Source organism: Drosophila sulfurigaster, chromosome X, assembly GCF_023558435.1.
Source record: "Drosophila sulfurigaster albostrigata strain 15112-1811.04 chromosome X, ASM2355843v2, whole genome shotgun sequence".
NCBI classification, from domain to species: domain Eukaryota; kingdom Metazoa; phylum Arthropoda; class Insecta; order Diptera; family Drosophilidae; genus Drosophila; species Drosophila sulfurigaster.
In genome coordinates this window covers 882679-909799 of record NC_084885.1, presented here as the reverse complement: position 1 = coordinate 909799, position 27121 = coordinate 882679, and the positions used below count along the sequence as shown (strand labels likewise).

General features: G+C 47.7%; 4 protein-coding genes across 6 annotated transcripts in view; all 4 read right to left on the bottom strand.

Annotated features, from left to right (window-relative positions):
• The window catches only part of LOC133849565 (uncharacterized), a 133709-nt gene extending 109434 nt beyond the window's left edge, over positions 1 to 24275 (bottom strand). The window contains exons 1-6 of one of the 3 annotated variants that reach the window (XR_009895386.1): positions 24154 to 24275; positions 23616 to 23985; positions 23138 to 23554; positions 22863 to 23078; positions 22567 to 22804; positions 22100 to 22502 (exon numbers count right to left, since the gene is read on the bottom strand). Coding sequence is in view for 1 of the 3 variants with exons in the window: in XM_062285735.1 (XP_062141719.1) it covers positions 22718 to 22804; positions 22863 to 23078; positions 23138 to 23554; positions 23616 to 23985; positions 24154 to 24245 (1182 nt within the window). In the remaining 2 variants the exon portion in view is untranslated. Of the gene's footprint in view, positions 1 to 22099; positions 22805 to 22862; positions 23079 to 23137; positions 23555 to 23615; positions 23986 to 24153 lie in introns of those variants that run through there. The other 2 variants (XM_062285735.1, XR_009895387.1) reach the window with 2 other exon arrangements.
• LOC133847527 (uncharacterized) lies at positions 540 to 2470 on the bottom strand. The gene is made up of 2 exons (XM_062282641.1): positions 1291 to 2470; positions 540 to 1146 (listed from the first exon to the last, which is right to left on the bottom strand). Exons 1-2 carry the CDS (start codon positions 1801 to 1803, stop codon positions 664 to 666), a joined length of 996 nt encoding a protein of 331 aa, XP_062138625.1. The 5' UTR covers positions 1804 to 2470; the 3' UTR covers positions 540 to 663.
• Positions 15220 to 17270, bottom strand: LOC133847642 (Golgi-associated RAB2B interactor protein 3-like). Its single transcript, XM_062282812.1, has 2 exons — positions 17077 to 17270; positions 15220 to 15838 (listed from the first exon to the last, which is right to left on the bottom strand). The coding sequence occupies exons 1-2, from the start codon at positions 17268 to 17270 to the stop codon at positions 15220 to 15222; spliced, it is 813 nt and encodes a 270-aa protein (XP_062138796.1).
• LOC133849260 (uncharacterized) lies at positions 17088 to 17868 on the bottom strand. The gene is made up of 3 exons (XM_062285199.1): positions 17621 to 17868; positions 17468 to 17558; positions 17088 to 17391 (listed from the first exon to the last, which is right to left on the bottom strand). Exons 1-3 carry the CDS (start codon positions 17785 to 17787, stop codon positions 17254 to 17256), a joined length of 396 nt encoding a protein of 131 aa, XP_062141183.1. The 5' UTR covers positions 17788 to 17868; the 3' UTR covers positions 17088 to 17253.
• Positions 24276 to 27121: the final 2846 nt, after the last annotated feature.

Below are 27121 nucleotides of genomic sequence, written 5' to 3'. Positions count from 1 at the left end.
GCAATCCATCTCCAAGGTCAATCTGTCCGTCACATAACAAGCCGTAGAATAGGCTTGCACCAATCAGCAGGTCCACGCGCTGCGGACGATTGAAGGCTGGATCAGCTAACTGAATGTTAGATGGAATCGCCCAACCGTCGATGTCAATGGGAAAGTTCGGATGGCTGTTAGTGATTGTTGACGTCACAACAGCTTGAAGACTGACAGAATAGTCGGAGATGCAAGAACGCATACAAACATTGACTGTGCATCCTTCAATAGAAACGCCTGTGTCCCCGAGGCCAGAAACCATAGCATCTGATCGCGTCCGTTTTAATTGTAACTGTTGGGCTAAATGGGACGTCATCATGTGGATTTGCGAACCGGAATCCAGCAGAGCACGACAAGGAACGAACGACCCAGCACGACTCCTAAGCCGAACAACAACAGTACCCAAGAGTGCAGCATCAGAACAACGAGATTAGGCAGCAAGAGACGTAGAAGCTTGAGGCTGCAGAGAGGCAGACGAATCAGCTGACGAGGATCGTTGCGACGTCTCGAAATGCAACAACGAATGATGCCGTCCACCACAGTTACGGCAAGCGCCAGATGTGCAGGATCGAGTTTGGTGTCCTTTCTTTAGACAGTTAAAGCAGAGAGCGAGCTTCTTCACTTCTTTCTGCCTCAAGAAGGGAGACAAATTTGCAAAGATGGGGCAGGAATATATGCCGTGACCAGGCGCGTCACAAAACAGACAACCATTTGCCCTGCTGGGGCTAGGTTGGGCCACAAACGCCTTCCTGCTGCCGTTATGGCTAAAGTTTCTTCCCAACTGTGGCCTGCTGTGTGACTACCCATAGCGTATTGCAGAGTCTCGAGCTTCCGACATCTTTCGTCCAGAAACGTGAAGAACTCAGTAGCAGTCGGCACTTTATCGGCGGCAGGATTGTCCAATGCCCTGCTATCCTCCCACGCCGCCTGAGTTTCCACATCCAGCTTTTGCAGCAGCACGTAAATGATAATGCTGTTTGCAATATCCTCTGGACGGCCCAGAGTCTTTAATGCCCCCATGTGAACATTTACCTTATCGCTAAACTCACGGAGTTTAGTGGCCACGGATGCTCCTGCCTCCACCTTCTTGGTACCCAAAAGATCCTTGATGTGCGACTGGAACACAACTCGGTTGTTGTTAAACCGATTATCCAATATATCGAGAGCCACACGATAGTTGGGCCTCGATATCTCCAACGACCGAACTGCATCCAGCGCTGGACCAGTTAAACACGATAGCAGATGTTGAAACTTTTCAACATCATCTAAGTCGTTGTCCTTGTCAATGACAGACTCGAACATTGACCAAAAACTCGCGTATTCCGTATAACCTCCACCGAACGTGGGAAGTTTGAGCTCTGGTAGACGACGTCTTTTAGCGCGGGCACTGAGGCCATTAGCCGAAGGATCGATGGTCTCATCACGCCGCAAAGTGGACGACCGAATCAATTGACGTTCACGACTGTCAAATTGCGCTCGAACACGCGATTTCACTTCAAGAAAACGCTTATCGAAATTGTCCCGCGTTTCACTACCGATCTCATTATAATCGATCTCCTCTAGTGCATTCTGAGCCAAGTCAAATGAAGCTTGAGCACGTTCTAATAGCTCCAACCGTACTGCTAATTCAGATGAATTAAACGCGGCTATCTTAACTTTAGAAAGCGACGCATCGAGTCTTACAAGGCTATCATAGAGCGATAAAACCTTCCGTTTGAAAAACCGCGCGCGATTTTCGACAGTAGTCGCTTGCTCGTTCATCGAGGTTTCCATTGTTAGGAGTTAACCGCACTTGTGCTAACTGGCTATTGCTCACTTTGTATATCAAATTTACTGTGCAGCGCAGCAAGAAAAACGCGTCAAACCGCGATTACAAACACGCGCGGTTTGCTTAAGCACAGCAGCAGTTCAAAGCAAGACAAAACGCGTCAAACTCGCGATCACAAACGCGCGCGAGTTGCTTACGCACAGCAGCAGTTCAAAGTTAATCAGTTGATTAGCTGATTTAGATCACACAAACCGAGAGCATAAGAGAGCAACAAGAAGGGCAATGCACGCAGCTGCGACAGCGGAGTAGCGGAGCATAGACAAGCGACAGAGAGCGGAGAAGGTGTGCAAGCAACGAAGCAGCGGCGAACATGCGCAAACAACGGAGAATGCAAGAACAGAAATGCACCGCTTGTTAAATATATATGCATATATACATATATATTTTTCTTCGCACTATCGAAGACACTTTGCACTTTAAATGTTTCACTAATTGTTATTGTTATTTTTATTTATGCTTAGTTATTTTCAACAATTATTTATGCAAATCAATTGCATTCACAACACTAAGCGAGAATATGTATCTCGCCGGGGCCTCCAAATGTTGAACTACTAAGCTTTTTTAGTAGCTTTATTTGCACGTCTATTGTTTATAAATAAAACACGCAAGTTTCGAATTCAATTGTTTATTGAGATGGTACATATGTACGTATATGTAACCATGCAGCAGATGCAGCGCTGCTGGCAGACGCTGTCACAGCATTGCATTAACATGCGCTGTCTGCTGCTCCCGACAATGTTCTTAAAAAAAAGCTTAAAAGTATGCAATATTTCGTTCTCCAATCACAAATTTGTATGGCATAATTGCAGGTTTATTTACATAAATTAAAAACGTAAACAGTAAATCTTATTTTTTCGCCTGTTGCAATTCTCAAGTGGTTCTGGATGGGAGCTGGACATTATCACTCTCAATGCGGGATGGCGCCGCAATCGCTTGTCCGCAGCGGTGTCATTTTCCCGTCAGATTTGGATTTTTTTGAAGTGTGATTGCGAGAAAAATAAGAAAACAGCGGGCAGCGGGAAATCTGGCTTTTTGACCAAATTTAAGCATCTTTTTTTTAGTTTACTTTTAAATTGAATTTAACAGCTGAAATAGCGTTTCTTATAATATTCCACATAAGATATTTCTCCATCTTCGTTACTGAATTTAGACATCGGGGATGATTCAAAAGCGACATCATCTACTCGATATGTTTTATTATTGTAGTCTGTTAAAACAATCATGCCTATCACTTCACGCTTAAAGACGCCCTGATAATTATCATGTTCTCGAATGTTTTTCGACAAAATGTGATACAAAGTATCCGTTCTCATCACTTTGTGAGAGATTTCAGCGCATAAGAGTAAATCAGATTCATGTTGACGAATTGAAGTTATATACCCCGGCCATAATTCCATTCGATTTGGATTTTCTTGAAGTGTGATTGCGGGAAAAATATGAAAACAGCCGGCAGCGGGAATTCTTTTTTTTATACCCGCTACCCATAGGGTAGAAGGGTATTATAACTTTGTGCCGGCAGGAAATGTATGTAACAGGTAGAAGGAGGCATCTCCGACCCTATAAAGTATATATATTCTTTATCAGCGTCAACAGCCGAGACGATATAGCCATGTCCGTCTGTCCGTCTGTCCGTCTGTCCGTATGAACACCTAGATCTCAGAGACTATAAGAGATAGAGCAATAATTTTTTTCGACAGCATTTGTTATGTTTGCACGCAGATCAAGTTTGTTTCAAATTTTTGCCACGCCCACTTCCGCCCCCGCAAATCAAAAAAATCGAATAACAAGTGTAATTTTAAAGCTAGAGCTACGAATTGTGGTATATACTATAATTGCTGTAGTAGTTATGATTCCTGAAAATTTGGTTGCGATCAGATAAAAATTGTGGAAGTTATTAAAGAAATACTTTTGTATGGGCAGAAACGCCTACTTACTAGGGGTCTGAGTTGCTTTGGCCGACAATCTGGCACATTGTGCCGTCTATGGTATATATTGAATGGGGTACTATATCGATATACCAAACATACCATTTGGTATATTTTTAGTATTTTTTTTTAGTATTTTCGGTATATTTTGAAAATGATACCGCAATTTTTTGCCTTTATTAAAAATGGGTAGCGGGTATCTCACAGTCGAGCACACTCGACTGTAACTTTCTTACTTGTTTTATATTACTTTTACTTAAATTTTAGAGATGTTTCAATTGAATTTATTGGCTCTGCCTCTGCAGACGGAATCGTAGCGCGTTCCTGTGAAGAGCTTAGCATATATTCGCTCTGTTCCAGCTTGCACTCGTTGATCACAAGCAGCTGATCCTCGTCCGGTCGAGTGAGTGGCATGCCTAGGGTGTTGCTAACACTGCACACCGACTCTTCTTGCAGTTCAGCCACTGGCTGGCTGTTGGCTTGTTCAGACTCCTTGAGCATTTCCTCTAACTGCGCACAACGTGCAACACGCACTCTGTTTTTTGGTTGGCTGGCAACGCAAAGCCTGTTGTGAAAGATTAGCATCTTCATCAATCACGATCAACTCCGTGTGATGATATAACTGTAATTGATATGAAATAATGAATTTAGCAAGTCTGATGAGATCGATATATCTTGACTGTATACTATCAACTTACACTGTCATATTTGATCTTGGCTTCGTTAAGCATAGTCTCCAATCTTGTCAGCCTCGACTCGGTATAGCACGCAAACATCGCCGACGACATGCTATATATAAAAGAGATTTGACTAGCATTGTAATTATGATCATTTGCATAGTGTAGTAGTACTCACTCTCCAGGTTTTTCAGTTTTATCCACTTATCTTCGGTCATCTTATGCCTGAAGATCGTCATCAATGTCCCGACAAAGGGAGCCCAAGCACGTAGCTGCTGCACCTTTGCCCGATATGGTGAGTCCTTAATTACTTCCATAACATCATCTTCCGTGTCACTCATAGTTGGGCTTTTTGATTACAGCTTCTAATGACATGAAATGAAATCCAAATTTCCAAATTTTTCAGAAATCACAAATACTATAGTTAATTCTGTATATACTCGTACAAATTGTCTATTGTATATAAAATTCGCGATTCTAGCTTTAATATTACGCTTGCTATAGCTCTATCTCTTATAGTCCCTAAGATCCAGTGTTTCATACGGACACACAGACATAACCTGATTGTCTTGACGGGGTCCCCGTTGCAGGTTCAAGTCGCCACGAGCACGCTCGAGCGATTTGCTGAACCACATGGGGGACACTGCATTCGCATCTAAGCCACAGATAACCGGATTGCTACCAGCAAGTAGTAGTACGAGTATGGAATTTAAATACGCAATGTACGGCTCCAACGCAGTGTTGTATTGGCAATACACGGAGCTCAGGAGGATTGAGTCAAATCTTCCAGTGACACTCACGCATACGCCAAAGTCCGTGATGAGCGACTCAATCGGCATACAGATGGCATCCGGGTCGTCCAAGAAGATGGCAGCCTTCGAACGCCGATCAGCAAACACACGCATTCCGGACGGAATGCCCGTAATGCCGTGAGATCTGTCGACGAACGGTGCCTGCACCAAAGCGAACATGTGGCGGGAGTCTCGCACCCGAGTTGCAAACTCGATGGTAGCGGCTCGACCCCGATCACAATTAGCTTGGATGAAGTTCAAAATTTTACCGACCACGGCTTCGACGCCATATGCACCATCTTCTTGAAGGCCGACGGCGAGAACTCCTCCTTGAAGTGGTTTTCATAGAGCTCAACCTCCAGGCCGACCTCATTGAACTTCGCGTTGGCCACCACTTTATTGATTTCGTTCCTTGACGGCGTACGGATAACGGCGCCACCGCGCTTCAGTTCACGGACTTCGTGAACCCTAACGCCCAGAGCTGGAGCAACTTGGCTCATTACCTTATCGGCAATCTCCTTGCCCGACACTGTCGGGTCCTTGCTCGTCACCACAGCCGACCACGTTTCAACGGGCTTCTTGGCTGCAGGAACACTTCTAGTTGCGGCCATCGGGCCAATGCCGGAAACAGCTCTGGTGGCGGCACCACCCGCACATGGGGCCGTAAAGGGCGCAGCAGCTGGTTGGCACAACGCAACTTTCGACTCCAAGACGGCGTTTCGCACAACTAGCGCGGTCACCAGCTCGCTATGCCGGGCAGTTGCCTCCAGGACGGCGATGGCCGCTTCCGGCGCCAGTCCAGTGCGCAGCACAGCGGGCCTCACCGTCAGGTCCGCACCCGCAAGCTGAGCCAATACGGCATCAGTAACTTCCTTCACCACACTGGCAGCCACAAAGCTACCAGCAGGAGCTGGACGGGCAGGCGCACTCAGTCGGGCGACAGCGGCCACCGTAGCGGATGCAGGGGCGGCAGTATCAGCAGCAACTTCAGCGACTCCATCGGCGACTCTAACGGCGTCTCCAGCGGCGGCTCCAGTGGCGACTTCGTTGGCGGCTGCTCCATCAGCGTTGAGTTTGAAACTAATTGCCAATTTCTTGGCAGCCAGATCAAACGGGGGAACGCCAGCAAGAACTTGCAGTGCCACAGTGGACACTGTACGGCACACCGGCAGGAATCCAAGAAGGATGCGCCTTTGGCAGGAAAATAGGTGCCTCCTGGCCCCTACTTGTCTCATCGCCGTGGCATACCACACTGAGGCACCAAATAGCGCACAAGGCACCATGAGTCCAGTGTAAATGGTCCGCTTGGCACGGGGACTGATCCCCCCAGCCGATCACGTAAAGACGCGATATGCGGGTTGAAATTCAACCGCTCGCCGACCGTGATGCCCAGATACCGGTATTTGTCAACGTAGGGCAAGCTTGCTCCAGCAAACCGTACCCCAGGTCGCCTATTAGCCGATAATTGGCCTTTCAGCAACATGACAGCCGTCTTACTGGTGGAGACGGACACGCCTACCTCTGTTCCCCAAGCTCCTACGATGGACATATATTCCGCTCCTTTCGACTTCAGATCGTTTCGGAAGTTTCCCTCGACGAGAAGCAGCAAGTCGTCTGCATACGCGCTCAGTTTGCACAAAGGCTCCAATCGCCGAAGAAGCACATCCATCATGAGGTTCCAAATGAATGGACCACTGATGGAACCCTGTGGGCAACCTCTGGTCACCGGCACAGATGCTTCCTCGTATCTGCTAACGATGCACGCACTCCTGCCAGAGAAGAAGCTTCGCCACAAGCTGGCTTCTCGGCAGCCAAAGTCCATCAGTCGGCGTAGCACAGCATCCCACTCCACGTGGTCAAATGCTCCTTTGAAATCCACGAAGATTCCGAGTACATATCTTGCCGGGCTGGCGTCGACAGTACTCTTCACGTGTCTCTAGGCATCCTCCACACAGCGTCCAGGTTGAAATCCCCAAATTGTCATCTGCAGCCCTCTGGGAGCATGTCCTTCATTCGGCTGACCATGATACCCTCGAGCACCTTACCAAAGACTGGTAGCAGACATATACCACGATAAGAGCCAGGATCGCTCCTGTCCTTATCGGGCCCCTTGAGAAGTGGCACAACGCGCGGGCGTTTCCACTCAGAAGGGAAATGTCCTTCGGCTAAACAGCGGGAATACAACGCTGTAAGATGCTGAGGAATAGCACGCCAAACCTCCTTACAGATCACTCCAGTGATGCCGTCCATGCCAGGCGAGCGTCTGCTCCGTAGCCTGGCGACACAAGCACTCACTTCGTACTCGTCGAGTGTGGGCGGAAGCACATCTGGGATGGCAGTCGGTGCATTCGACTCCGCAACGGGGAAGAATTTACGGAGGAGCACTCGCGCACAGTCGTGCCATGTTACGACTGGCTCGCCATTTACCCGTAGGCAGCCCAACTCGGAATTCCGTTTGTGACGTCGGCAAATCCTGTAGACATGCCCCAGGGATCATCCCGATTATCTCCAACGAAGCGACGCCAGTTGTCCTCCTTTGCCGACAAAATAAGCTTCTTGTACTGACCCACGGAGATCCGCAGGTCAGTAGCAAGTCGCCCTGCTTCATCGCTGCCACGACGACGAGCATTCCGTCGCCTCAGTCTCCTGATCTCTCGGCGTTTCGTACTGAGGTTGGCATTCCACCAGACCACTTTCCGAACGGCTCTCGGCTGCCTGCGTCCAAATACATGGTCGCATACACTGTGCACCAGTGCACCCGTTGCAGACACCTGGTCATCAATGGACATCTCCGTGTAGTCCTGCGAGAATTCCTCAAGCTTGCATACAAGCTCACCACGGAACGACTGCCAACGTGCATTGGAGAAGTTCCAGGACGGAACAGGAGCATCGCTCTCAACTGTGTCTCTGGGGTCTCGCGTCACCTCAACACAGATCGTGTTGTGGTCACTGAGGTCCCACTCGTCCACTCTCCAGTCATATGTGGCCCACATAAGCGCTGCTTCGTTGGCAATCGTGACGTCGATATCACTCCGTCCGCGGTGATTATCGAACGTATACAAACTACTGACCTCATTTAGCACGCCGGCTCGGGATTCTTGAATCCATTCGGTCAGCAGCTCACCCCTTCGGCGGTTCGAGTCGCCACGAGCACGCTCGAGCGATTTGCTGAACCACAAGGGGGGACACTGCATTCGCATCCATGCCACAGATAACCGGATTGCTACCAGCCAGTAGTAGCACGGAATCTAGATACGCAAGATACGGTTCCAATTCAGTGTTGTATTGGCAGTACACGGAGCTCAGGAAGATTGAGCCAAATCTTCCAGTGACACTCACGCATACGCCAAAGTCCGTGATGAGCGACTCAATAGGCATACAGATGGCATCCGGGTCGTCCAAAAAAGATGGCAGCCTTCAAACGCCGATCAGCAAACACACGCATCCCGGACGGAATGCCCGTAATGCCGTGCTTTCTGTCGACGTACGGTTCCTGCACCAAAGCGAACATATGGCGGGAGTCTCGCACCCGAGTTGCAAACTCAATGGTAGCGGCTCGACCTCGACCACAATTAGCTTGGATGAAGCTAAACATTTTAATGTCTAGCTTGCACCCTCGCTAAGACCGCACCATATATTGGGCACGTCTCCGACAGCATGTAATGCCCGGAGGGAAGCCCCTTGAAACGGCAGTTTCGGCAGTCCACCGGGCTAGCACATTTCGACGCTACATGGCCGGTCTGCCCGCATTGGCGGCATACTTCGTTTTTCAATCGGCATTGCGCAACCTTGTGGTCGAATCCCATACAGCGATGACACGCGTAAGTACGGACGAGCGACCTACAGCGGAACGAAAACCACTTGATGTAGACCCGCCCGGTCTTATCAAGCACCGCTTGCGCCTTTTCGTCACATTCGAGTGTCAGATTGACTCTGACACCGTCAGTGACCGACCACGGCTTCGACGCCATATGCACCATCTTCTTGAAGGCCGACGGCGAGAACTCCTCCTTGAAGTGGTTCTCATAGAGCTCGTCCATGAAAACTTCCGGTATAATCCCAGTGTCCACGTCGAACACGTTGATTTTCGACCTCACTCCACGGTTGGGCTCAACCTCCTGTCCGACCTCGTTGAATTTCGCGCTGGCCACCACTTTATTCATCTCGTTTCTCGACGGCGTACGAATGACGGCAATCTCCTTGCCCTACACTGTCGGGTCCTTGCTCGTCACCACAGCCGACCACGTTTCCACGGGCTTCTTGGCTGCAGGAGCATTTCTAGGTGCGGCCATCGGGGCGACGCCGGAGACAGCTCTGGTGGCGGCACCACTCGCACATGGGGCCGTAAAGGGCGCAGCAGCTGGTTGGCACAACGCAACCTTCGTCTCCAAGACGGCGTTTCACACAACTAGCGCGGACACCAGCTCGCTAAGCCGGGCAGTTGCCTCCAGGACGGCGATGGCCGCTTCCGGCGCCAGTCCAGCGCGTAGCACAGCGGACCTCACCGTCTGGTCTACACCCGCCAGCTGCGCCAATACGGCATCAGACCCTTCCTTCACCACACTGGCAGCAACAAAACTACCAGCAGGAGCTGGACGGGCAGGCGCGCTCAGTCGGGCGATAGCGGCCACCGTAGCGGGTGCAGTGGCGGCAGTAGCAGCAGCAACTCCATCGGCGACTCCAGCGGCGGCTCCATCGGCGGCTCCAGCGGCGGTTCCAGCGGCGATTTCAGAAGCGGTTCCAGCGGCGGTTTCAGCGGCGGTTCCAGCGGCGGCTCCAGCGGCGACTTCGTTGGCGGCTGCTCCATCGGCGTTGCCTCCAATAAAGGAGACAGCCAGCCGCTTGGCAGAGGATGCATCGTCGCTGCCAACCAGGTTGGGCGACGATACAGCCTTGCTTCGCGGCTTTCTGCCTCGCTTCCCGCGTGGGCGATCGTCCGAGACGGACATCTCGCTCGTATCGCTGCATACACTGGCACTTGATCTCGTGTCCATCATGGCGCCAACGGTTCGCAGTTTAAACTGCGCAAGCAGTTAAACCGCGCAAGCAGTAAACCACACACACTCGCAAGCAGTACACAGAAAGCAGGAAACCACACAAGCAGTTCAATTAAAGCAGTTCATCGTACAAGTATTACACGCGTTGCAAGCAGTACACGCGTTGCAAGCAGTACATTCAAGCAGTGCAGATCACTCAGTTTTTGTCCGCGACGAAAACAATAAGCTCTTGCACTTCACTATTTACAGTAATTACAATTACTGTAAACAAAACACCGTAACTTAGCTTGTTTACTATCTCGGCGACAATTACAAAGTACCGCAATTTCTTAAACGAAAACAGCGCGCACGTCTGCTCTGGTCGACAGTCGAAAACAAACTGAGAGCCCGGTGAACTAAAGACCAGTGTTTTACGTGTGCACCTGTCACAAGTGACTTATCACACGGTGCCCGAGCACAGGGATCAATTTAAGCGTTGATCAGCGCCCCCTTGAAATTCACCGCAGGTACACATTTGAAGAGCCAGTTGTTTGGACTGGACACTTCCTCCTGTGTGGGGAGCGAGGCCCACCTAAAATCTCTTCCGATTTTTGGTTATCGGCAACCGGTTGTATTACGCAACTCCAAGTCGAGCACTCCGCTCTCTCCGCATTTGGATGTAAACCACAGCCACCACGATGCTCCCGAAGGGCCACAACCCGTGCCAGGACGGACAAAAGTCCGCGGACACCTAGCTCCCGTGGTACCAGAAGACCTCCGGTCAGGTTTCGTACCACAAGGGTACTACCAATTTAACTCCAAACAGTTTGCGTTGGTGACGCACCTCAAGAATCGCCTCGTACGATAAGTGGAGGTCCACTGTGGTGAAATTCTAAGACCCGTCATCCACACGGGTGAGGCCAGATTTAGCTTTTCAGCTCGGGACTGACAGCCCAAAAAGAAATTATCCTTTTAGTCGCCTCATACGAAAAGCAGGGATAAGCTGTGGAGGGATTCTAAGACCCGCCAGCCACACGGGTGAGGTAGTTTTAGCCTTTCAGCTCGGGACTGCCGGCCCATTCGTCGTCTCCTGGTACAACAATTGCCGACGCCTTGCGAACACGGCATCGGCAAATGTTTGCAATAGCTGCATCCTCTCCTGTGTCGCCACCGCTCCAGAAACCCTCCAGACGCTATGCAGGTATTCGATCCCAAGTCCATCGAGGTGACGCAAATTTGCATATATGGGGCATACACACAGAACGTGCAGCGCATCTTCGCACCGCATAGACATGCAGGCGTTCCGCTTAGATGTCTCTCAAGCAGAAATGCATTCAGCGATCCATGGCCTGTCAGCAGGAATCCAGCACGTAGGCTGAAACCGAAGTCTCGCTTGCTGAAGACGAACCCAGCATCCGGGATAAAAAGATGAGTCACCCGGCCGGGTTCATCACCATTATCCCATCTGCTTTGCCACTCCTGCAGCACACGGTCGTCCAGCAACGCCATCTTCTGCTTGTGATCAAGACCCGACAGATCTTGACCAAACAGCCAGTCGCTCTCCTCCAGCGGGTGATCACGCTTGAGTTTGAAACTGATTGCCAATTTCTTGGCAGCCAGATCAAACGGGGGAACACCAGCAAGAACTTGCAGTGCCACAGTGGACACTGTACGGCACACCGGCAGGAATCTAAGAAGGATGCGCCTTTGGCAGGACAATAGGTGCCTCCTGGTCCCTACTTGTCTCATCGCCGTGGCATACCACCCTGAGGCACCAAATAGCGCACAAGGCACCATGAGTCCAGTGTAAATGGTCCGCTTGGCACGGGGACTGATCCCACAGTCGACCCGTAGTACGCGTGCCAAAACACCAACGACTCCGCTCAGCCGATCACGTAAAGACGCGATATGCGGGTTGAAATTCAACCGCTCGCCGACCGTTATGCCCAGATACCGGTATTTGTCAACGTAGGGCAAGCTTGCTCCAGCAAACCGTACCCCAGGTCGCCTATTAGCCGATAATTGGCCTTTCAGCAACATGACAGCCGTCTTACTGGTGGAGACGGACACGCCTACCTCTGTTCCCCAAGCTCCTACGATGGACATATATTCCGCTCCTTTCGACTTCAGATCGTTTCGAGAGTTTCCCTCGACGAGAAGCAGCAAGTCGTCTGCATACGCGCTCAGTTTGCACAAAGGCTCCAATCGCCGAAGAAGCACATCCATCATGAGGTTCCAAATGAATGGACCACTGATGGAACCCTGTGGGCAACCTCTGGTCACCGGCACAGATGCTTCCTCGTATCTGCTGACGATGCACGCACTCCTGCCAGAGAAGAAGCTTCGCCACAAGCTGGCTTCTCGGCAGCCAAAGTCGATCAGTCGGCGTAGCACAGCATCCCACTCCACGTGGTCAAATGCTCCTTTGAAATCCACGAAGATTCCGAGTACATATCTTGCCGGGCTGGCGTCGACAGTACTCTTCACGTGTCTCTAGGCATAGTCCACACAGCGTCCAGGTTGAAATCCAAATTGCCATCTGCAGCCCTCTGGGAGCATGTCCTTCATTCGGCTGACCATGATACCCTCGAGCACCTTACCAAAGACTGGTAGCAGACATATACCACGATAAGAGCCAGGATCGCTCCTGTCCTTATCGGGCCCCTTGAAGTGGCACAACGCGCGGGCGTTTCCACTCAGAAGGGAAATGTCCCTCGGCTAAACAGCGGGAATACAACGCTGTAAGATGCTGAGGAATAGCACGCCAAACCTCCTTACAGATCACTCCAGTGATGCCGTCCATGCCAGGCGAGCGTCTGCTCCGTAGCCTGGCGACACAAGCACTCACTTCGTACTCGTGGAGTGTGGGCGGAAGCACATCTGGGATGGCAGTCGGTGCATTCGACTCCGCAACGGGGAAGAATTTACGGAGGAGCACTCGCGCACAGTCGTGCCATGTTACGACTGGCTCGCCATTTACCCGTAGGCAGCCCAACTCGGAATTCCGTTTGTGACGTCGGCAAATCCTGTAGACATGCCCCCAGGGATCATCCCGATTATCTCCAACGAAGCGACGCCAGTTGTCCTCCTTTGCCGACAGAATAAGCTTCTTGTACTGACCCACGGAGATCCGCAGGTCAGTAGCAAGTCGCCCTGCTTCATCGCTGCCACGACGACGAGCATTCCGTAGCCGTCGCCTCAGTCTCCTGACCTCTCGGCGTTTCGTACTGAGGTTGGCATTCTCTCGGTTGCCTGCGTCCAAATACATGGTCGCATACACTGTGCACCAGTGCACCCATTGCAGACACCTGGTCATCAATGGACATCTCCGTGTAGTCCTGCGAGAATTCCTCAAGCTTGCATACAAGCTCACCACGGAACGACTGCCAACGTGCATTGGAGAAGTTCCAGGACGGAACCGGAGCATCGCTCCCAACTGTGTCTCTGGAGTCTCGCGTCACCTCAACACAGATCGTGTTGTGGTCACTGAGGTCCCACTCGTCCACTCTCCAGTCATATGTGGCCCACATAAGCGCTGCTTCGTTGGCAATCGTGACGTCGATATCACTCCGTCCGCGGTGATTATCGAACGTATACAAACTACTGACCTCATTTAGCACGCCGGCTCGGGATTCTTGAATCCATTCGGTAGCAGCTCACCCCTTTGGCGGTTCGAGTCGCCACGAGCACGCTCGAGCGATTTGCTGAACCACAAGGGGGACACTGCATTCGCATCCATGCCACAGATAACCGGATTGCTACCAGCCAGTAGTAGCACGGAATCTAGATACGCAAGATACGGTTCCAATTGAGTGTTGTATTGGCAGTACACGGAGCTCAGGAAGATTGAGCCAAATCTTCCAGTGACACTCACGCATACGCCAAAGTCCGTGATGAGCGACTCAATAGGCATACAGATGGCATCCGGGTCGTCCAAAAAGATGGCAGTCTTCAAACGCCGATCAGCAAACACACGCATCCCGGACGGAATGCCCGTAATGCCGTGCTTTCTGTCAACGTACGGTTCCTGCACCAAAGCGAACATATGGCGGGAGTCTCGCACCCCAGTTGCAAACTCAATGGTAGCGGCTCGACCTCGACCACAATTAGCTTGGATGAAGCTTGCACCCTCGCTAAGACCGCACCATATATTGGGCACGTCTCCGACAGCATGTAATGCCCGGAGGGAAGCCCCTTTAAATGGCAGTTTCGGCAGTCCACCGGGCTAGCACATTTCGACGCTACATGGCCGGTCTGCCCGCATTGGCGGCATACTTCGTTTTTCAATCGGCATTTCGCAACCTTGTGGTCGAATCCCATACAGCAATGACACGCGTAAGTACGGACGAGCGACCTACAGCGGAACGAAAACCACTTGATGTAGACCCGCCCGGTCTTATCAAGCACCGCTTGCGCCTTTTCGTCACATTCGAGTGTCAGATTGACTCTGACACCGTCAGTGACCGACCACGGCTTCGACGCCATATGCACCATCTTCTTGAAGGCCGACGGCGAGAACTCCTCCTTGAAGTGGTTCTCATAGAGCTCGTCCATGAAAACTTCCGGTATAATCCCAGTGTCCACGTCGAACACGGTGATTTTCGACCTCACTCCACGGTTGGGCTCAACCTCCAGTCCGACCTCGTTGAATTTCGCGCTGGCCACCACTTTATTCATCTCGTTTCTCGACGGCGTACGAATGACGGCGCCACCGCGCTTCAATTCACGGACTTCGTGAACCCTAACGCCCAGAGCTGGAGCAACTTGGCTCATTACCTTATCGGCAATCTCCTTGCCCTACACTGTCGGGTCCTTGCTCGTCACCACAGCCGACCACGTTTCCACGGGCTTCTTGGCTGCAGGAGCATTTCTAGGTGCGGCCATCGGGGCGACGCCGGAGACAGCTCTGGTGGCGGCACCACTCGCACATGGGGCCGTAAAGGGCGCAGCAGCTGGTTGGCACAACGCAACCTTCGTCTCCAAGACGGCGTTTCACACAACTAGCGCGGACACCAGCTCGCTAAGCCGGGCAGTTGCCTCCAGGACGGCGATGGCCGCTTCCGGCGCCAGTCCAGCGCGTAGCACAGCGGACCTCACCGTCTGGTCTACACCCGCCAGCTGCGCCAATACGGCATCAGACCCTTCCTTCACCACACTGGCAGCAACAAAACTACCAGCAGGAGCTGGACAGGCAGGCGCGCTCAGTCGGGCGATAGCGGCCACCGTAGCGGGTGCAGTGGCGGCAGTAGCAGCAGCAACTCCATCGGCGACTCCAGCGGCGGCTCCATCGGCGGCTCCAGCGGCGGTTCCAGCGGCGATTTCAGAAGCGGTTCCAGCGGCGGTTTCAGCGGCGGTTCCAGCGGCGGCTCCAGCGGCGACTTCGTTGGCGGCTGCTCCATCGGCGTTGCCTCCAATAAAGGAGACAGCCAGCCGCTTGGCAGAGGATGCATCGTCGATGCCAACCAGGTTGGGCGACGATACAGCCTTGCTTCGCGGCTTTCTGCCTCGCTTCCCGCGTAGGCGATCGTCCGAGACGGACATCTCGCTCGTATCGCTGCATACACTGGCACTTGATCTCGTGTCCATCATGGCGCCAACGATATGATACATTCTTTGGGAATATATTGTAGTAACATAATACCAAAAACTGCAGTAACAAATCTCTTATGGTTTACTCGTAATATTAAATGCCAGCTAAAATGGAAAATGCCCCATAGTGCAGTGGCTTTAAGTTTTAAGAACTTGCAAGATTCCATAAAATAATTATTAAGCATACCTTAAAAATGTTTTCACAATACATGGTCTCACACCTCTTTACTAGAGACTCTTTATACCCAATACCGTTGGGTAGCGGGGGGTCTCAGAGTTGAGCGCTCTTGACTGTAGCCTTCTTGTTATTTACATATGTTCTTAAATGATCAGCTTAAAAGTATGCAATATTTCGTTCTCCAATTACAAATTTGTATGGCATAATTGCAGGTTTGTTTACATAAATTAAAAACGTAAACAGTGAATTTTATTTTTTCGCCTGTTGCAATTCTCAAGTGGTTCTGGACGGGAGCTGGACAGTATCACTCTCAATGCGGGATGACGCCGCAACCGCTTGTCCGTCGTCCAATTCTAGCTGAGCAATGAGAAAACATACGATTAGTAGTCGGTTCGCAAATCGAGCAGGAAATTCAGTACTTTCAGCCAAGGGCATTGATGACATTGCGCAGCGCCAGCAGACCCTTGTTAATGTTGACGGCCTCTTAGACAGTGGTGTCATTTCCGTTTTTTTCCCGTCAGGTTTGGATTTTTTGAAGTGTGATTACGGGAAAACAGCGGGCAGCGGGAATTCTGGCTTTTTGACGAAATTAAAGCAGCTTTTTTTTTAGTTTACTTTTAAATTGAATTTAGCAGCTGAAATAGTTCGCGTTTCTTATAATATTCCACATAAGATATTTATCCATCTTTGTTACTGAATTTAGACATCGGGGATGATTCAAAAGCGACATCATCTACTCGATATGTTTTATTATTGTAGTCTGTTAAAACAATCATGCCTATCACTTCACGCTTTAAGGCGCCCTGATAATCATCATGTTCTCGAATGTTTTTCGACAAAATGTGATACAAAGTATCCGTTCTCATCACTTTGTGAGAGATTTCAGCGCATAAGAGTAAATCAGATTCATGTTGACGAATTGAAGTTATATACCCCGGCCCCATTCGATTTGGATTTTCTTGAAGTGTGATTGCGGGAAAAATATGAAAACAGCCGGCAGCGGGAATTCTTTTTTTTTATATTACTTTTACTTAAATTTTAGAGATGTTTCAATTGAATTTATTGGCTCTGCCTCTGCAGACGGAATCGTAGCGCGTTCCTGTGAAGAGCTTAGCATATATTCGCTCTGTTCCAGCTTGCACTCGTTGATCACAAGCAGCTGATCCTCGTCCGGTCGAGTGAGTGGCATGCCTAGGGTGTTGCTAACACTGCACACCGACTCTTCTTGCAGTTCAGCCACTGGCTGGCTGTTGGCTTGTTCAGACTCCTTGAGCATTTCCTCTAACTGCGCACAACGTGCAACACGCACTCTGTTTTTTGGTTGGCTGGCAACGCAAAGCCTGTTGTGGAAGATTAGCATCTTCATCAATCACGATCAACTCCGTGTGATGATATAACTGTAAATGATATGAAATAATGAATTTAGCAAGTCTGATGAGATCGATATATCTTGACTGTATACTATCAACTTACACTGTCATATTTGATCTTGGCTTCGTTAAGCATAGTCTCCAATCTTGTCAGCCTCGACTCGGTATAGCACGCAAACATCGCCGACGACATGCTATATATAAAAGAGATTTGACTAGCATTGTAATTATGATCATTTGCATAGTGTAGTAGTACTCACTCTCCAGGTTTTTCAGTTTTATCCACTTATCTTCGGTCATCTTATGCCTGAAGATCGTCATCAATGTCCCGACAAAGGGAGCCCAAGCACGTAGCTGCTGCACCTTTGCCCGATATGGTGAGTCCTTAATTACTTCCATAACATCATCTTCCGTGTCACTCATAGTTGGGCTTTTTGATTACAGCTTCTAATGACATGAAATGAAATCCAAATTTCCAAATTTTTTCAGAAATCACAAATACTATAGTTAATTCTGTATATACTCGTACAAATTGTCTATTGTATATAAAATTCGCGATTCTAGCTTTAAAATTACGCTTGCTATAGCTCTATCTCTTATAATCCCTAAGATCCAGTGTTTCATACGGACAGACAGACATAACCTGATTGTCTTGACGGGGTTCCCCGTTGCAGGTTCAAGTCGCCACGAGCACGCTCGAGCGATTTGCTGAACCACATGGGGGGACACTGCATTCACATCTAAGCCACAGATAACCGGATTGCTACCAGCAAGTAGTAGTACGAGTATGGAATTTAAATACGCAATGTACGGCTCCAACGCAGTGTTGTATTGGCAATACACGGAGCTCAGGAGGATTGAGTCAAATCTTCCAGTGACACTCACGCATACGCCAAAGTCCGTGATGAGCGACTCAATCGGCATACAGATGGCATCCGGGTCGTCCAAGAAGATGGCAGCCTTCGAACGCCGATCAGCAAACACACGCATTCCGGACGGAATGCCCGTAATGCCGTGAGATCTGTCGACGAACGGTGCCTGCACCAAAGCGAACATGTGGCGGGAGTCTCGCACCCGAGTTGCAAACTCGATGGTAGCGGCTCGACCCCGATCACAATTAGCTTGGATGAAGTTCAAAATTTTACCGACCACGGCTTCGACGCCATATGCACCATCTTCTTGAAGGCCGACGGCGAGAACTCCTCCTTGAAGTGGTTTTCATAGAGCTCAACCTCCAGGCCGACCTCATTGAACTTCGCGTTGGCCACCACTTTATTGATTTCGTTCCTTGACGGCGTACGGATAACGGCGCCACCGCGCTTCAGTTCACGGACTTCGTGAACCCTAACGCCCAGAGCTGGAGCAACTTGGCTCATTACCTTATCGGCAATCTCCTTGCCCGACACTGTCGGGTCCTTGCTCGTCACCACAGCCGACCACGTTTCAACGGGCTTCTTGGCTGCAGGAACACTTCTAGTTGCGGCCATCGGGCCAATGCCGGAGACAGCTCTGGTGGCGGCACCACCCGCACTTGGGGCCGTAAAGGGCGCAGCAGTTTGTTGGCATAGCGCAACTTTCGTCTCTAGGACGGCATTACGCACAGCTAGCGCGGTCACCAGCTCGCTAAGCCTGGCAGTTGCCTCCAAGACGGCGATGGCCGCTACTGGCGCCAGTCCAGCGTGCAGCTGGCAACCAGGTTGGGTGACGATGCCGCCCCCTGTTTCCGCGCCCGTCTGCCTCTTTTCCCTTTTGGGGGATCTTCCGAGACGGACATCTCGCTTTACTCGCTGCACACACTAGCACTCCGATCTGGTGTGCATCATGATAACAACGTTCGCAGCTTAAACATCGCAAGCAGTAAATCGCGCAAGCAGTAAACAACGCAAGCAGTAAGCAGCAGTAAACTGCACAAGCCGTACACGTTTATCAAACAGCTGAAGCGGATCCAATCCAAGCAGTTCAGACACAAGCAGTACAAGCGGTACACTCGTTGCAAGCAGTGTACTCAAGCAGTCCAAATCACCAAGCTTTTGTCCGCGACGAAAACAATAAGCTTTTTTCAAATTCTTTATTTTCAGTAATTACAAATTGCTGTAAATAAAGCACCGCAAATTCACTTGCTTACACGAAACAGCGCGCACGTCTGCTCTGGTCGACGGTCGAAAACAAACTGAGAGCCCGGTGGACCGCCGAAACTGCCGTTTCAAGGGGCTTCCCTCCGGGCATTACATGCTGTCAAACCATCGAGTTTGCAGCTCGGATGCAAGACTCCCGCCACATGTTCGTTTGGTGCAGGAACCGTTCGACAACACTTCTCACAGCATTACGGGCATTCCGTCCGGGATGAGTGTGTTTTCTGATCGGCGCTCGAAGGCTGCCATCTTTTTTGGACGACCCGTCCACCCGCCATCTGCATCTGCATGCCAATTGAGTCGCTTATCACGGACTTTGGCGTATGCGTGAGTCTCACTGGAAGATTTGGCTCAATCTTCCTGAGCTCCGTGTATTGCCAATACAACACTGCGTTGGAACCGTCCATTGCGTTTTTAGATTCCATACTCGTACTACTACTTGTTGGTAGCAATCCGGTTATCTTTGGCTTGGATGCGAATGCAGTGTCCCCCCATATGGTTCAGCAAATCGCTCGAGCGTGCTCGTGGCGACTTGAACCTGCAACGGGGTGAGCTGCTGACTGAGTGGATTCAAGAGTCCCGAGCCGGCGTGCTTAGTGAGGTCAGCAGTTTGTATACGTTTGATAATTACCGCGGACGGAGCGATATCGACGTCACGATTGCCAACGAAGCAGCGTCTATGTGGGTCACATATGACTGGGGAGTGGAGGAGTGGGACCTCAGTGACCACAACATGATCTGTATTGAGGTGACGCGAGGCGACGGATACAGAATGCTCGTCGTCGTGGTAGCGACGAAGCAGGGCGACTTGCTACTGACCTGCGTATCTCCGTGGGTCAGTACAAGAAGCTTATTATGTCGGCGTCGCATCGTTGGAGAAAATCGGGATGATCCCTGGGGGCATGTCTACAGGATATGCCGACGTCACAAACGGAATTCCGAGTTGGGCTGCCTAATGCGCGAGTGCTCCTCCACAACTTATTCCCAGTTGCGGAGTCGAATGCACCGATTGCCATCCCAGATGTGTATCCTCCCACAATCGACGAGTACGAAGTGAGTGCTTGTGTCGTCAGGCTACGGAGCAGACGCTCGCCTGGCATGGGCGGCATCACTGGAGTGATCTGTAAGGAGGTTTGGCGTGCTATTCCTCAGCATCTTACAGCTTTGTATTCCCGCTGTTTAGCCAAGGACATTTCCCCCTGAGTGGAAACGCCCACGCGTTGTGCCACTTCTTGAGCGGCCCGATAAGGTCAGGAGCGATCCTGGCTCCTGTGGTATATGTCTGCTACCAGTCTTTGGTAAGGTGCTCGAGGGTATCATGGTCAGCCGAATGAAGGACATGCTCCCAGAGTGCTGCAGATGGCAATATGGATTTCAACCTGGACGCTGTGTGGAGGATGCCTGGAGACACGTGAAGAGTACTATCGACGCCAGCCCGGAAAGATACGTACTCGGAATCTTCGTGGACTTCAAAGGAGCATTTGACCACGTGGAGTGGGATGCTGTGCTACGCCGACTGATTGACTCTGGCTGCCGAGAAGCCAGCTTGTGGCGAAGCGTCTTCTCTGGCAGGAGTGCGTGCATCGTCAGCAGATACGAGGAAGCATCTGAGCCGCTGACCAGAGGTTGCCCACAGGGTTCCATCCATTCATTTGTCCATTCATTTGGAACCTCATGATGGATGTGCTACTTCGGCGCTTGGTGCCTTTGTGCAAACTGAGCGCGTATGCAGACGACTTGCTGCTTCTCGTTGAGGGTAACTCCCGAAACGATCTGAAGTCGAAAGGAGCGGAATACATGTCCATCGTAGGAGTTTGGGGAACAGATGTAGGCGTGTCCGTCTCCACCAGTAAGACGGCTGTCATGTTGCTGAAAGGCGATCACCCGCTGGAGGAGAGCGACTGGCTGTCCTGCTGACATACCATGGACCATGGATTCTGCATAGGAGAGGTCTGAGCGTAACGCCTGCATGTCTATGCGGTGCGCGAAGACTATATATGCAGATTTGCGTAGGATGATGATGGACTTGGGATCGAATACCTGCATGGCGTCTGGAGAGTTTCTGGAGCGATGGCGACACAGGAGAGGATGCAGCTGTTGCAAACATTTGCCGATGCCGTGTTCGTAAGGAATCGCATTTGTTGAGCCAGGAGGCGACGGATGGGCCGGCAGTCCCGAGCTGAAAAGCTAAAACGGCATAGCGACATATCTCCGCGCGACATATCTCCGCTCGGTACAATTTTCGAGCGGAATTATGTCGTTTTTTTTTGGCGGAGATATGTTGTTTTCAAAACGTCATATCTCCGCGCGGAGTTATGTCGCTTTTAAAACGTCATATCTCCGCTGAACAAAAAGCGCCATATCTCCGCGCGGAGATATGACGTTTCAAGGCGAAAAGTTACATCTCCGCCGATTTATTAGCAACTCATCTTCCAATAGAATAAATTTAATGTTTTTTTTTAAATTAATTTCATACAGAAAGTTGAATAGAAAATCTTAATAACTTAACGATAATATCAATCCCTTAAAACACGCAGTTTCCCATAAGTCTTTATTAAGTATATGTATTATTTTTATTAATTTTTACATAAATCAGTTCAACTTATATATTATACATATGAACAATTCTCTGACCGAATTTGTGTGAACGTCATTACAGTGAAAAAAACATAAACTATACACATTTTAAAAATAAGGAAAGGTTATTCTCATAGCTCTAGATTAGTAAGAATAACTTTCACTTATTTTCAAATTGGTTTAGTTTATGTTTTTTTCACTGTAAAGACGGTCCCACAAATTCTGTCAGAGAATTGCCCATATTACATACATTTATTTAAATGCATGAAACTTAGTTTATTATTTTAATTTTTTAATTATATATATAAACATTACGGATAGCTTCTTTGACAACTTGTTGACACGTTGGACATTTTGGTTCACCACTGCCAGGATCGTTAGGATCATCGTTCTGTTCTTGATTATGAGCCAGAATTTGATCCCAACATCCTGCACAAATATTCAAATGATTACATGGGCGTAATAAAACCGATTTTGGTTCGATGAGACATACATTGCAGGGATTCATTTGAAATATAGATGAATCGGATATTTGACTAGATTTTGAGTCACTCGACGAAAGCGATGATGTTGATGCCTTCATTTCAGATGACATTCCCGACAAATTAGAGTCCATATGCACACTGTCGAACAGGTCCTGTTTTTTAAAACGGTCGTGTCAAAAAACCCTGTATGTCAATTTCTCCCTTGTCAAACAAATCCATTGCATCCATAATTTTTTGAGCGCGATCCTGAAATTAAACTTTTATTATATTTTAATGGCTTTAATTTTATTTCGTATATACTTACACGTATAGGTTTTGGTTGTGTTGAACCTATCCCACCATTTTGAAAGAGAAGAGCGAATTCTCGACTTTTTTCATACTCCGCATCAATTATACATTCCACAAATTTGAAAAAGTGTCCCTTTGCTCGAATTTTATTGCCCAGATTTAAATTGTATGCTTTAACTGAGCCCGTGGTTCTTGTGGATCGTTTGTATACCGATATATTTTTAGGTCCTTCCTATTAAAATTAAAAGATGAATGAATAAGAGCATACATTTAAAATGATGAAATAATTACTTTCTGAAGCCACTGCTTCTTAAAATATTTTAAAAAGGGCGAAAACATCTTCTTATCTAAGGCTGTGGCTTGAGCTTCAAGAAGACTAAATGCTTTAACAATCTTGCATTCCGGTAAAAGAGGTAAATATAGAAATTTCATAAACAGCATATACGCATGTTTATTGCACGAAAGCATTTTCTCCAAACCAATAGTTTTGATTGCATTTCTTTTACATGCTTGGGTAAAATGGAACCAGCAAGCAAAGAAATTCATATTTGGATGCAAATTTTTCAAAGCGTTGCGCATCGCCTTCTCATAATCCGATATAAATGATGCACCATTAAGACAGAAAATGTTTGAGTCAACATATGTAAATAGGTGTTGGTAACAGAGCTCTGTTTTACGAGTCATCAAAACAAATAGGAACGGTGTTATCTAAGAAATAAATAATAATGTCAAAGAAAAAATAAAATTGAACAAACAATAAAATAATCACCTTTTGCATGTGTTTAACATAAATAAGAAGCAGTTGCTTAAAGTCCCCGAAAGGGCAAACTTTAAATGTAGCATCTATTAAAAAATGCCTATTCTGCTCCTCAATATTGGCTTGCATCAAAGTGATGACCTTGTCAGACGCAAATACACAATAGGCAAATGAACTTGATGCATATAATTTCTTAAAAAAAACTTTCGGAAAATTTCCTTTTGTCATGCCAAAACGGTTCATGATATTTTCATCATTGAAAGCATCGCGCACGTCCTCGGGAGTAATTGGAGATTTTGGAAGAAAGGGTTGTCTTTTTCGCTGTAGAGTGCGTTTCACCGTATCATAACTTATTTCTATTTCCTCTTCTCCATTTGTTTTTCTAAATTATTATAAAACGAAACAAAAAATATTAAATTCAATTATGTATATCAATTTCTGAATAATACATACACACACACCGTCATGTCTTTGAATAAATATACATATGTACCATATATATGTATACTAATTCTTGTATGTATGCGTGCATGTACATATGTGTACTTACCTCGCGAGAACATCATTAAATATTTTTTTGGTGTCGTCGGAATTGGTTTGACACTTCAATTTTATTTGCGACAGCACTTCGATTTTTTCCATTTCATGGCCTTTTGGTCCATGAATATGCTTAGTATGCAATCCTTTGAACGACACACATATGCAATATCATTCGATTTTAATTGTTTATTTTTTATGTAAATTTGTTGGTCACTTGGAGTATATAATAATTGAGAGCAACCTGCACGGCTTCCTTCCTTAAACTCAAATTTGATATTGTCCAAATCCATTTTACTCGCTCTTATAAAACCGACAACGCACACTTATTGAAAGCCCGGAATCGATTGATTGCATTTGCAAGCGAAGATCAACGAACATTTTTCGCACACGGTAATTCCGTTTTTTCTATTATAGTATTATACATTGAAAAAAATTTCTATGACACTAAAAAATGCATGTTTATTTAGTGTTATAGAAATTTGTTCAATATAATAGAAATAACGGAATTTGCGTATGCGAAAAATTCTCGCTGATCTTCGCTTTGCAAATGCATACATATATGTATATTTCTATATATATATACATATATATATAATTTCCCAAATTTTTTAAAAGTGTACTTAACATACTAGCAAAAAATGGGATACCAAGAACTTTGCAATTCTGGCGCGTTCCCACTCATACATATGAGTGGGTACATACTCATCAGTGCTGCCATCAGGTGTGACCAGATTAAGCAATAATAGTATCGCCTATTTCCACTGCACCAAAAAACCTCGGTTTTTTTCGTTCAGGTCGAATGTTACGTTCGCCCAATGTAAAAACCCATAAGAAAAAAAGTCGGCTCGAACGTAAAAGAACTGAGTGGCAGTGGAAATAGGCTATACTCAACAACAAGAGGCGAAATCAGAACGTATATCGGTAATCGAGCTTGGAAGCTAGACAAGTGGTTATAGCGCGCTGGTTATTTAAACAGATTTCTGTTAAGGTCGCTGTCTCTGCTGTTCAATTTGAGCGCCGAAAACCCTCAATGGGGAATATTATTTTGATGCGTATACAAATATATTTTTGTTGACATAATTATACATGTGTATGTTCATACGTATGTACAAATACATATATTTACATATGTTAATAACAAACGTATATGCATGTATATGTACGTAATATTATAAATTATACATAATACATTATTCATTCAAGTGTAAGATGAGTCTCTAATAAATCGGCGAAGAAATGTCGTTTTCAAAACGTCATATCTCCGCGCGGAGTTATGTCGCTTTTAAAACGACATATCTCCGCTGAACAAAAAACGACATATCTCCGCGCGAAGATATGACGTTTCAAGGCGACATATCTCCGCGCGGAGTTAAGTCGCGTTAAAACGTCATATCTCCGCGCGGAGATATGTCGTTTTTTGTTCAGCGGAGATATGTCGCGCGGAGATATGTCGTTACCCCGCTAAAACTACCTCACCCGTGTTGTTGGCGGGTCTTAGAATTCCTCCACAGCATATCCCTGCTTGTCATTTGAGGCGACTAATCGGAAAATTCTTTTTGGGCTGTCAGTCCCGAGCCGAAAAGCTAAAACACCGCTGCTTGTCGTACGAGACGACTAAACGGGGTTGCTAGTCCGTCTGTCCCGAGCATATAGCTAAAACTGACTCACCCGTGTGGATGACGGGTCTTAGAATTTCACCACAGTGGACCCCCACTTATCGTACGAAGCGATTCTTGAGGTGCGCCACCAACGCTAACTGTTTAAACTTTAGTTTTGAGAAGAGCTTTATCCCATTTTAAGAAAAATTTAGACAATTTTCAACATTTTTCTTAAAATGGAATAAATTTTGCAAAGCGTTAATTTTAAAATGATATAACAAGAAAGTAAGCTTCGACTATGTCTTGGTCAAGACATTACATATTTGGAAATTGCCGGAAATGAAAATTATTAATAATTGTATAAGAAAATATTTAAGCAAATGCCATACAGCGCTCTTTTTGCTGCGAATAATATTTTGCTTCAGCCTTGTGGTCGAATAAAGAAATATACAGGCACTTTTGGTTTTCGTTTTAGGACCAAAACCGAGATTTTCATTTTTATGTTAAGTTCTCCGGTTTTCACAAGTTTTTGGTTATCGTTTTGTCATAGTGTCGGACTTATCGGTCGCTCACCAAAACGAAAATTGTTGTTTCCGACGGCAAAATTTTATTTCCAAATCTGGGGTGGGGTCAGAAATTAGTCGTCTTAAAAATAATTACAAGCCTAATTGATCTTCTAGCGGTCTTAAAAGAACGACAATGAACCAATGAATCAACTACTTTTTATACCCGCTACCCATAGGGTAGAAGGGTATTATAACTTTGTGCCGACAGGAAATGTATGTAACAGGTAGAAGGAGGCATCTCCGACCCTATAAAGTATATATATTCTTGATCAGCGTCAACAGCCGAGACGATATAGCCATGTCCGTCTGTCCGTCTGTCCGTCTGTGTGTCTGTCCGTCTGTGTGTCTGTCCGTCTGTGTGTCTGTCCGTCTGTGTGTCTGTCCGTCTGTCCGTATGAACACCTAGATCTCAGAGACTATAAGAGATAGAGCAATAATTTTTTTTCGACAGCATTTGTTATGTTTGCACGCAGATCAAGTTTGTTTCAAATTTTTGCCACGCCCACTTCCGCCCCCGCAAATCAAAAAAATCGAATAACAAGCGTAGTTTTAAAGCTAGAGTTACTAGTTTTGGTACTTACTATAATTGCTACAGTAGCTATGATTCCTGAAAATTTGGTTGCGATCAGATAAAAATTGTGGAAGTTATCAAAGAAATACTTTTGCATGGCAAAAACGCCTACTTACTAGGGGTCTGAGTTGCTTTGGCCGATAATCTGGTACATTGTGCCGTCTATGGTATATTTTGAATGGTGTGCTGTATCGATATACCAAACATACCCTTTGGTATATTTTTAGTATTTTTTTAGTATTT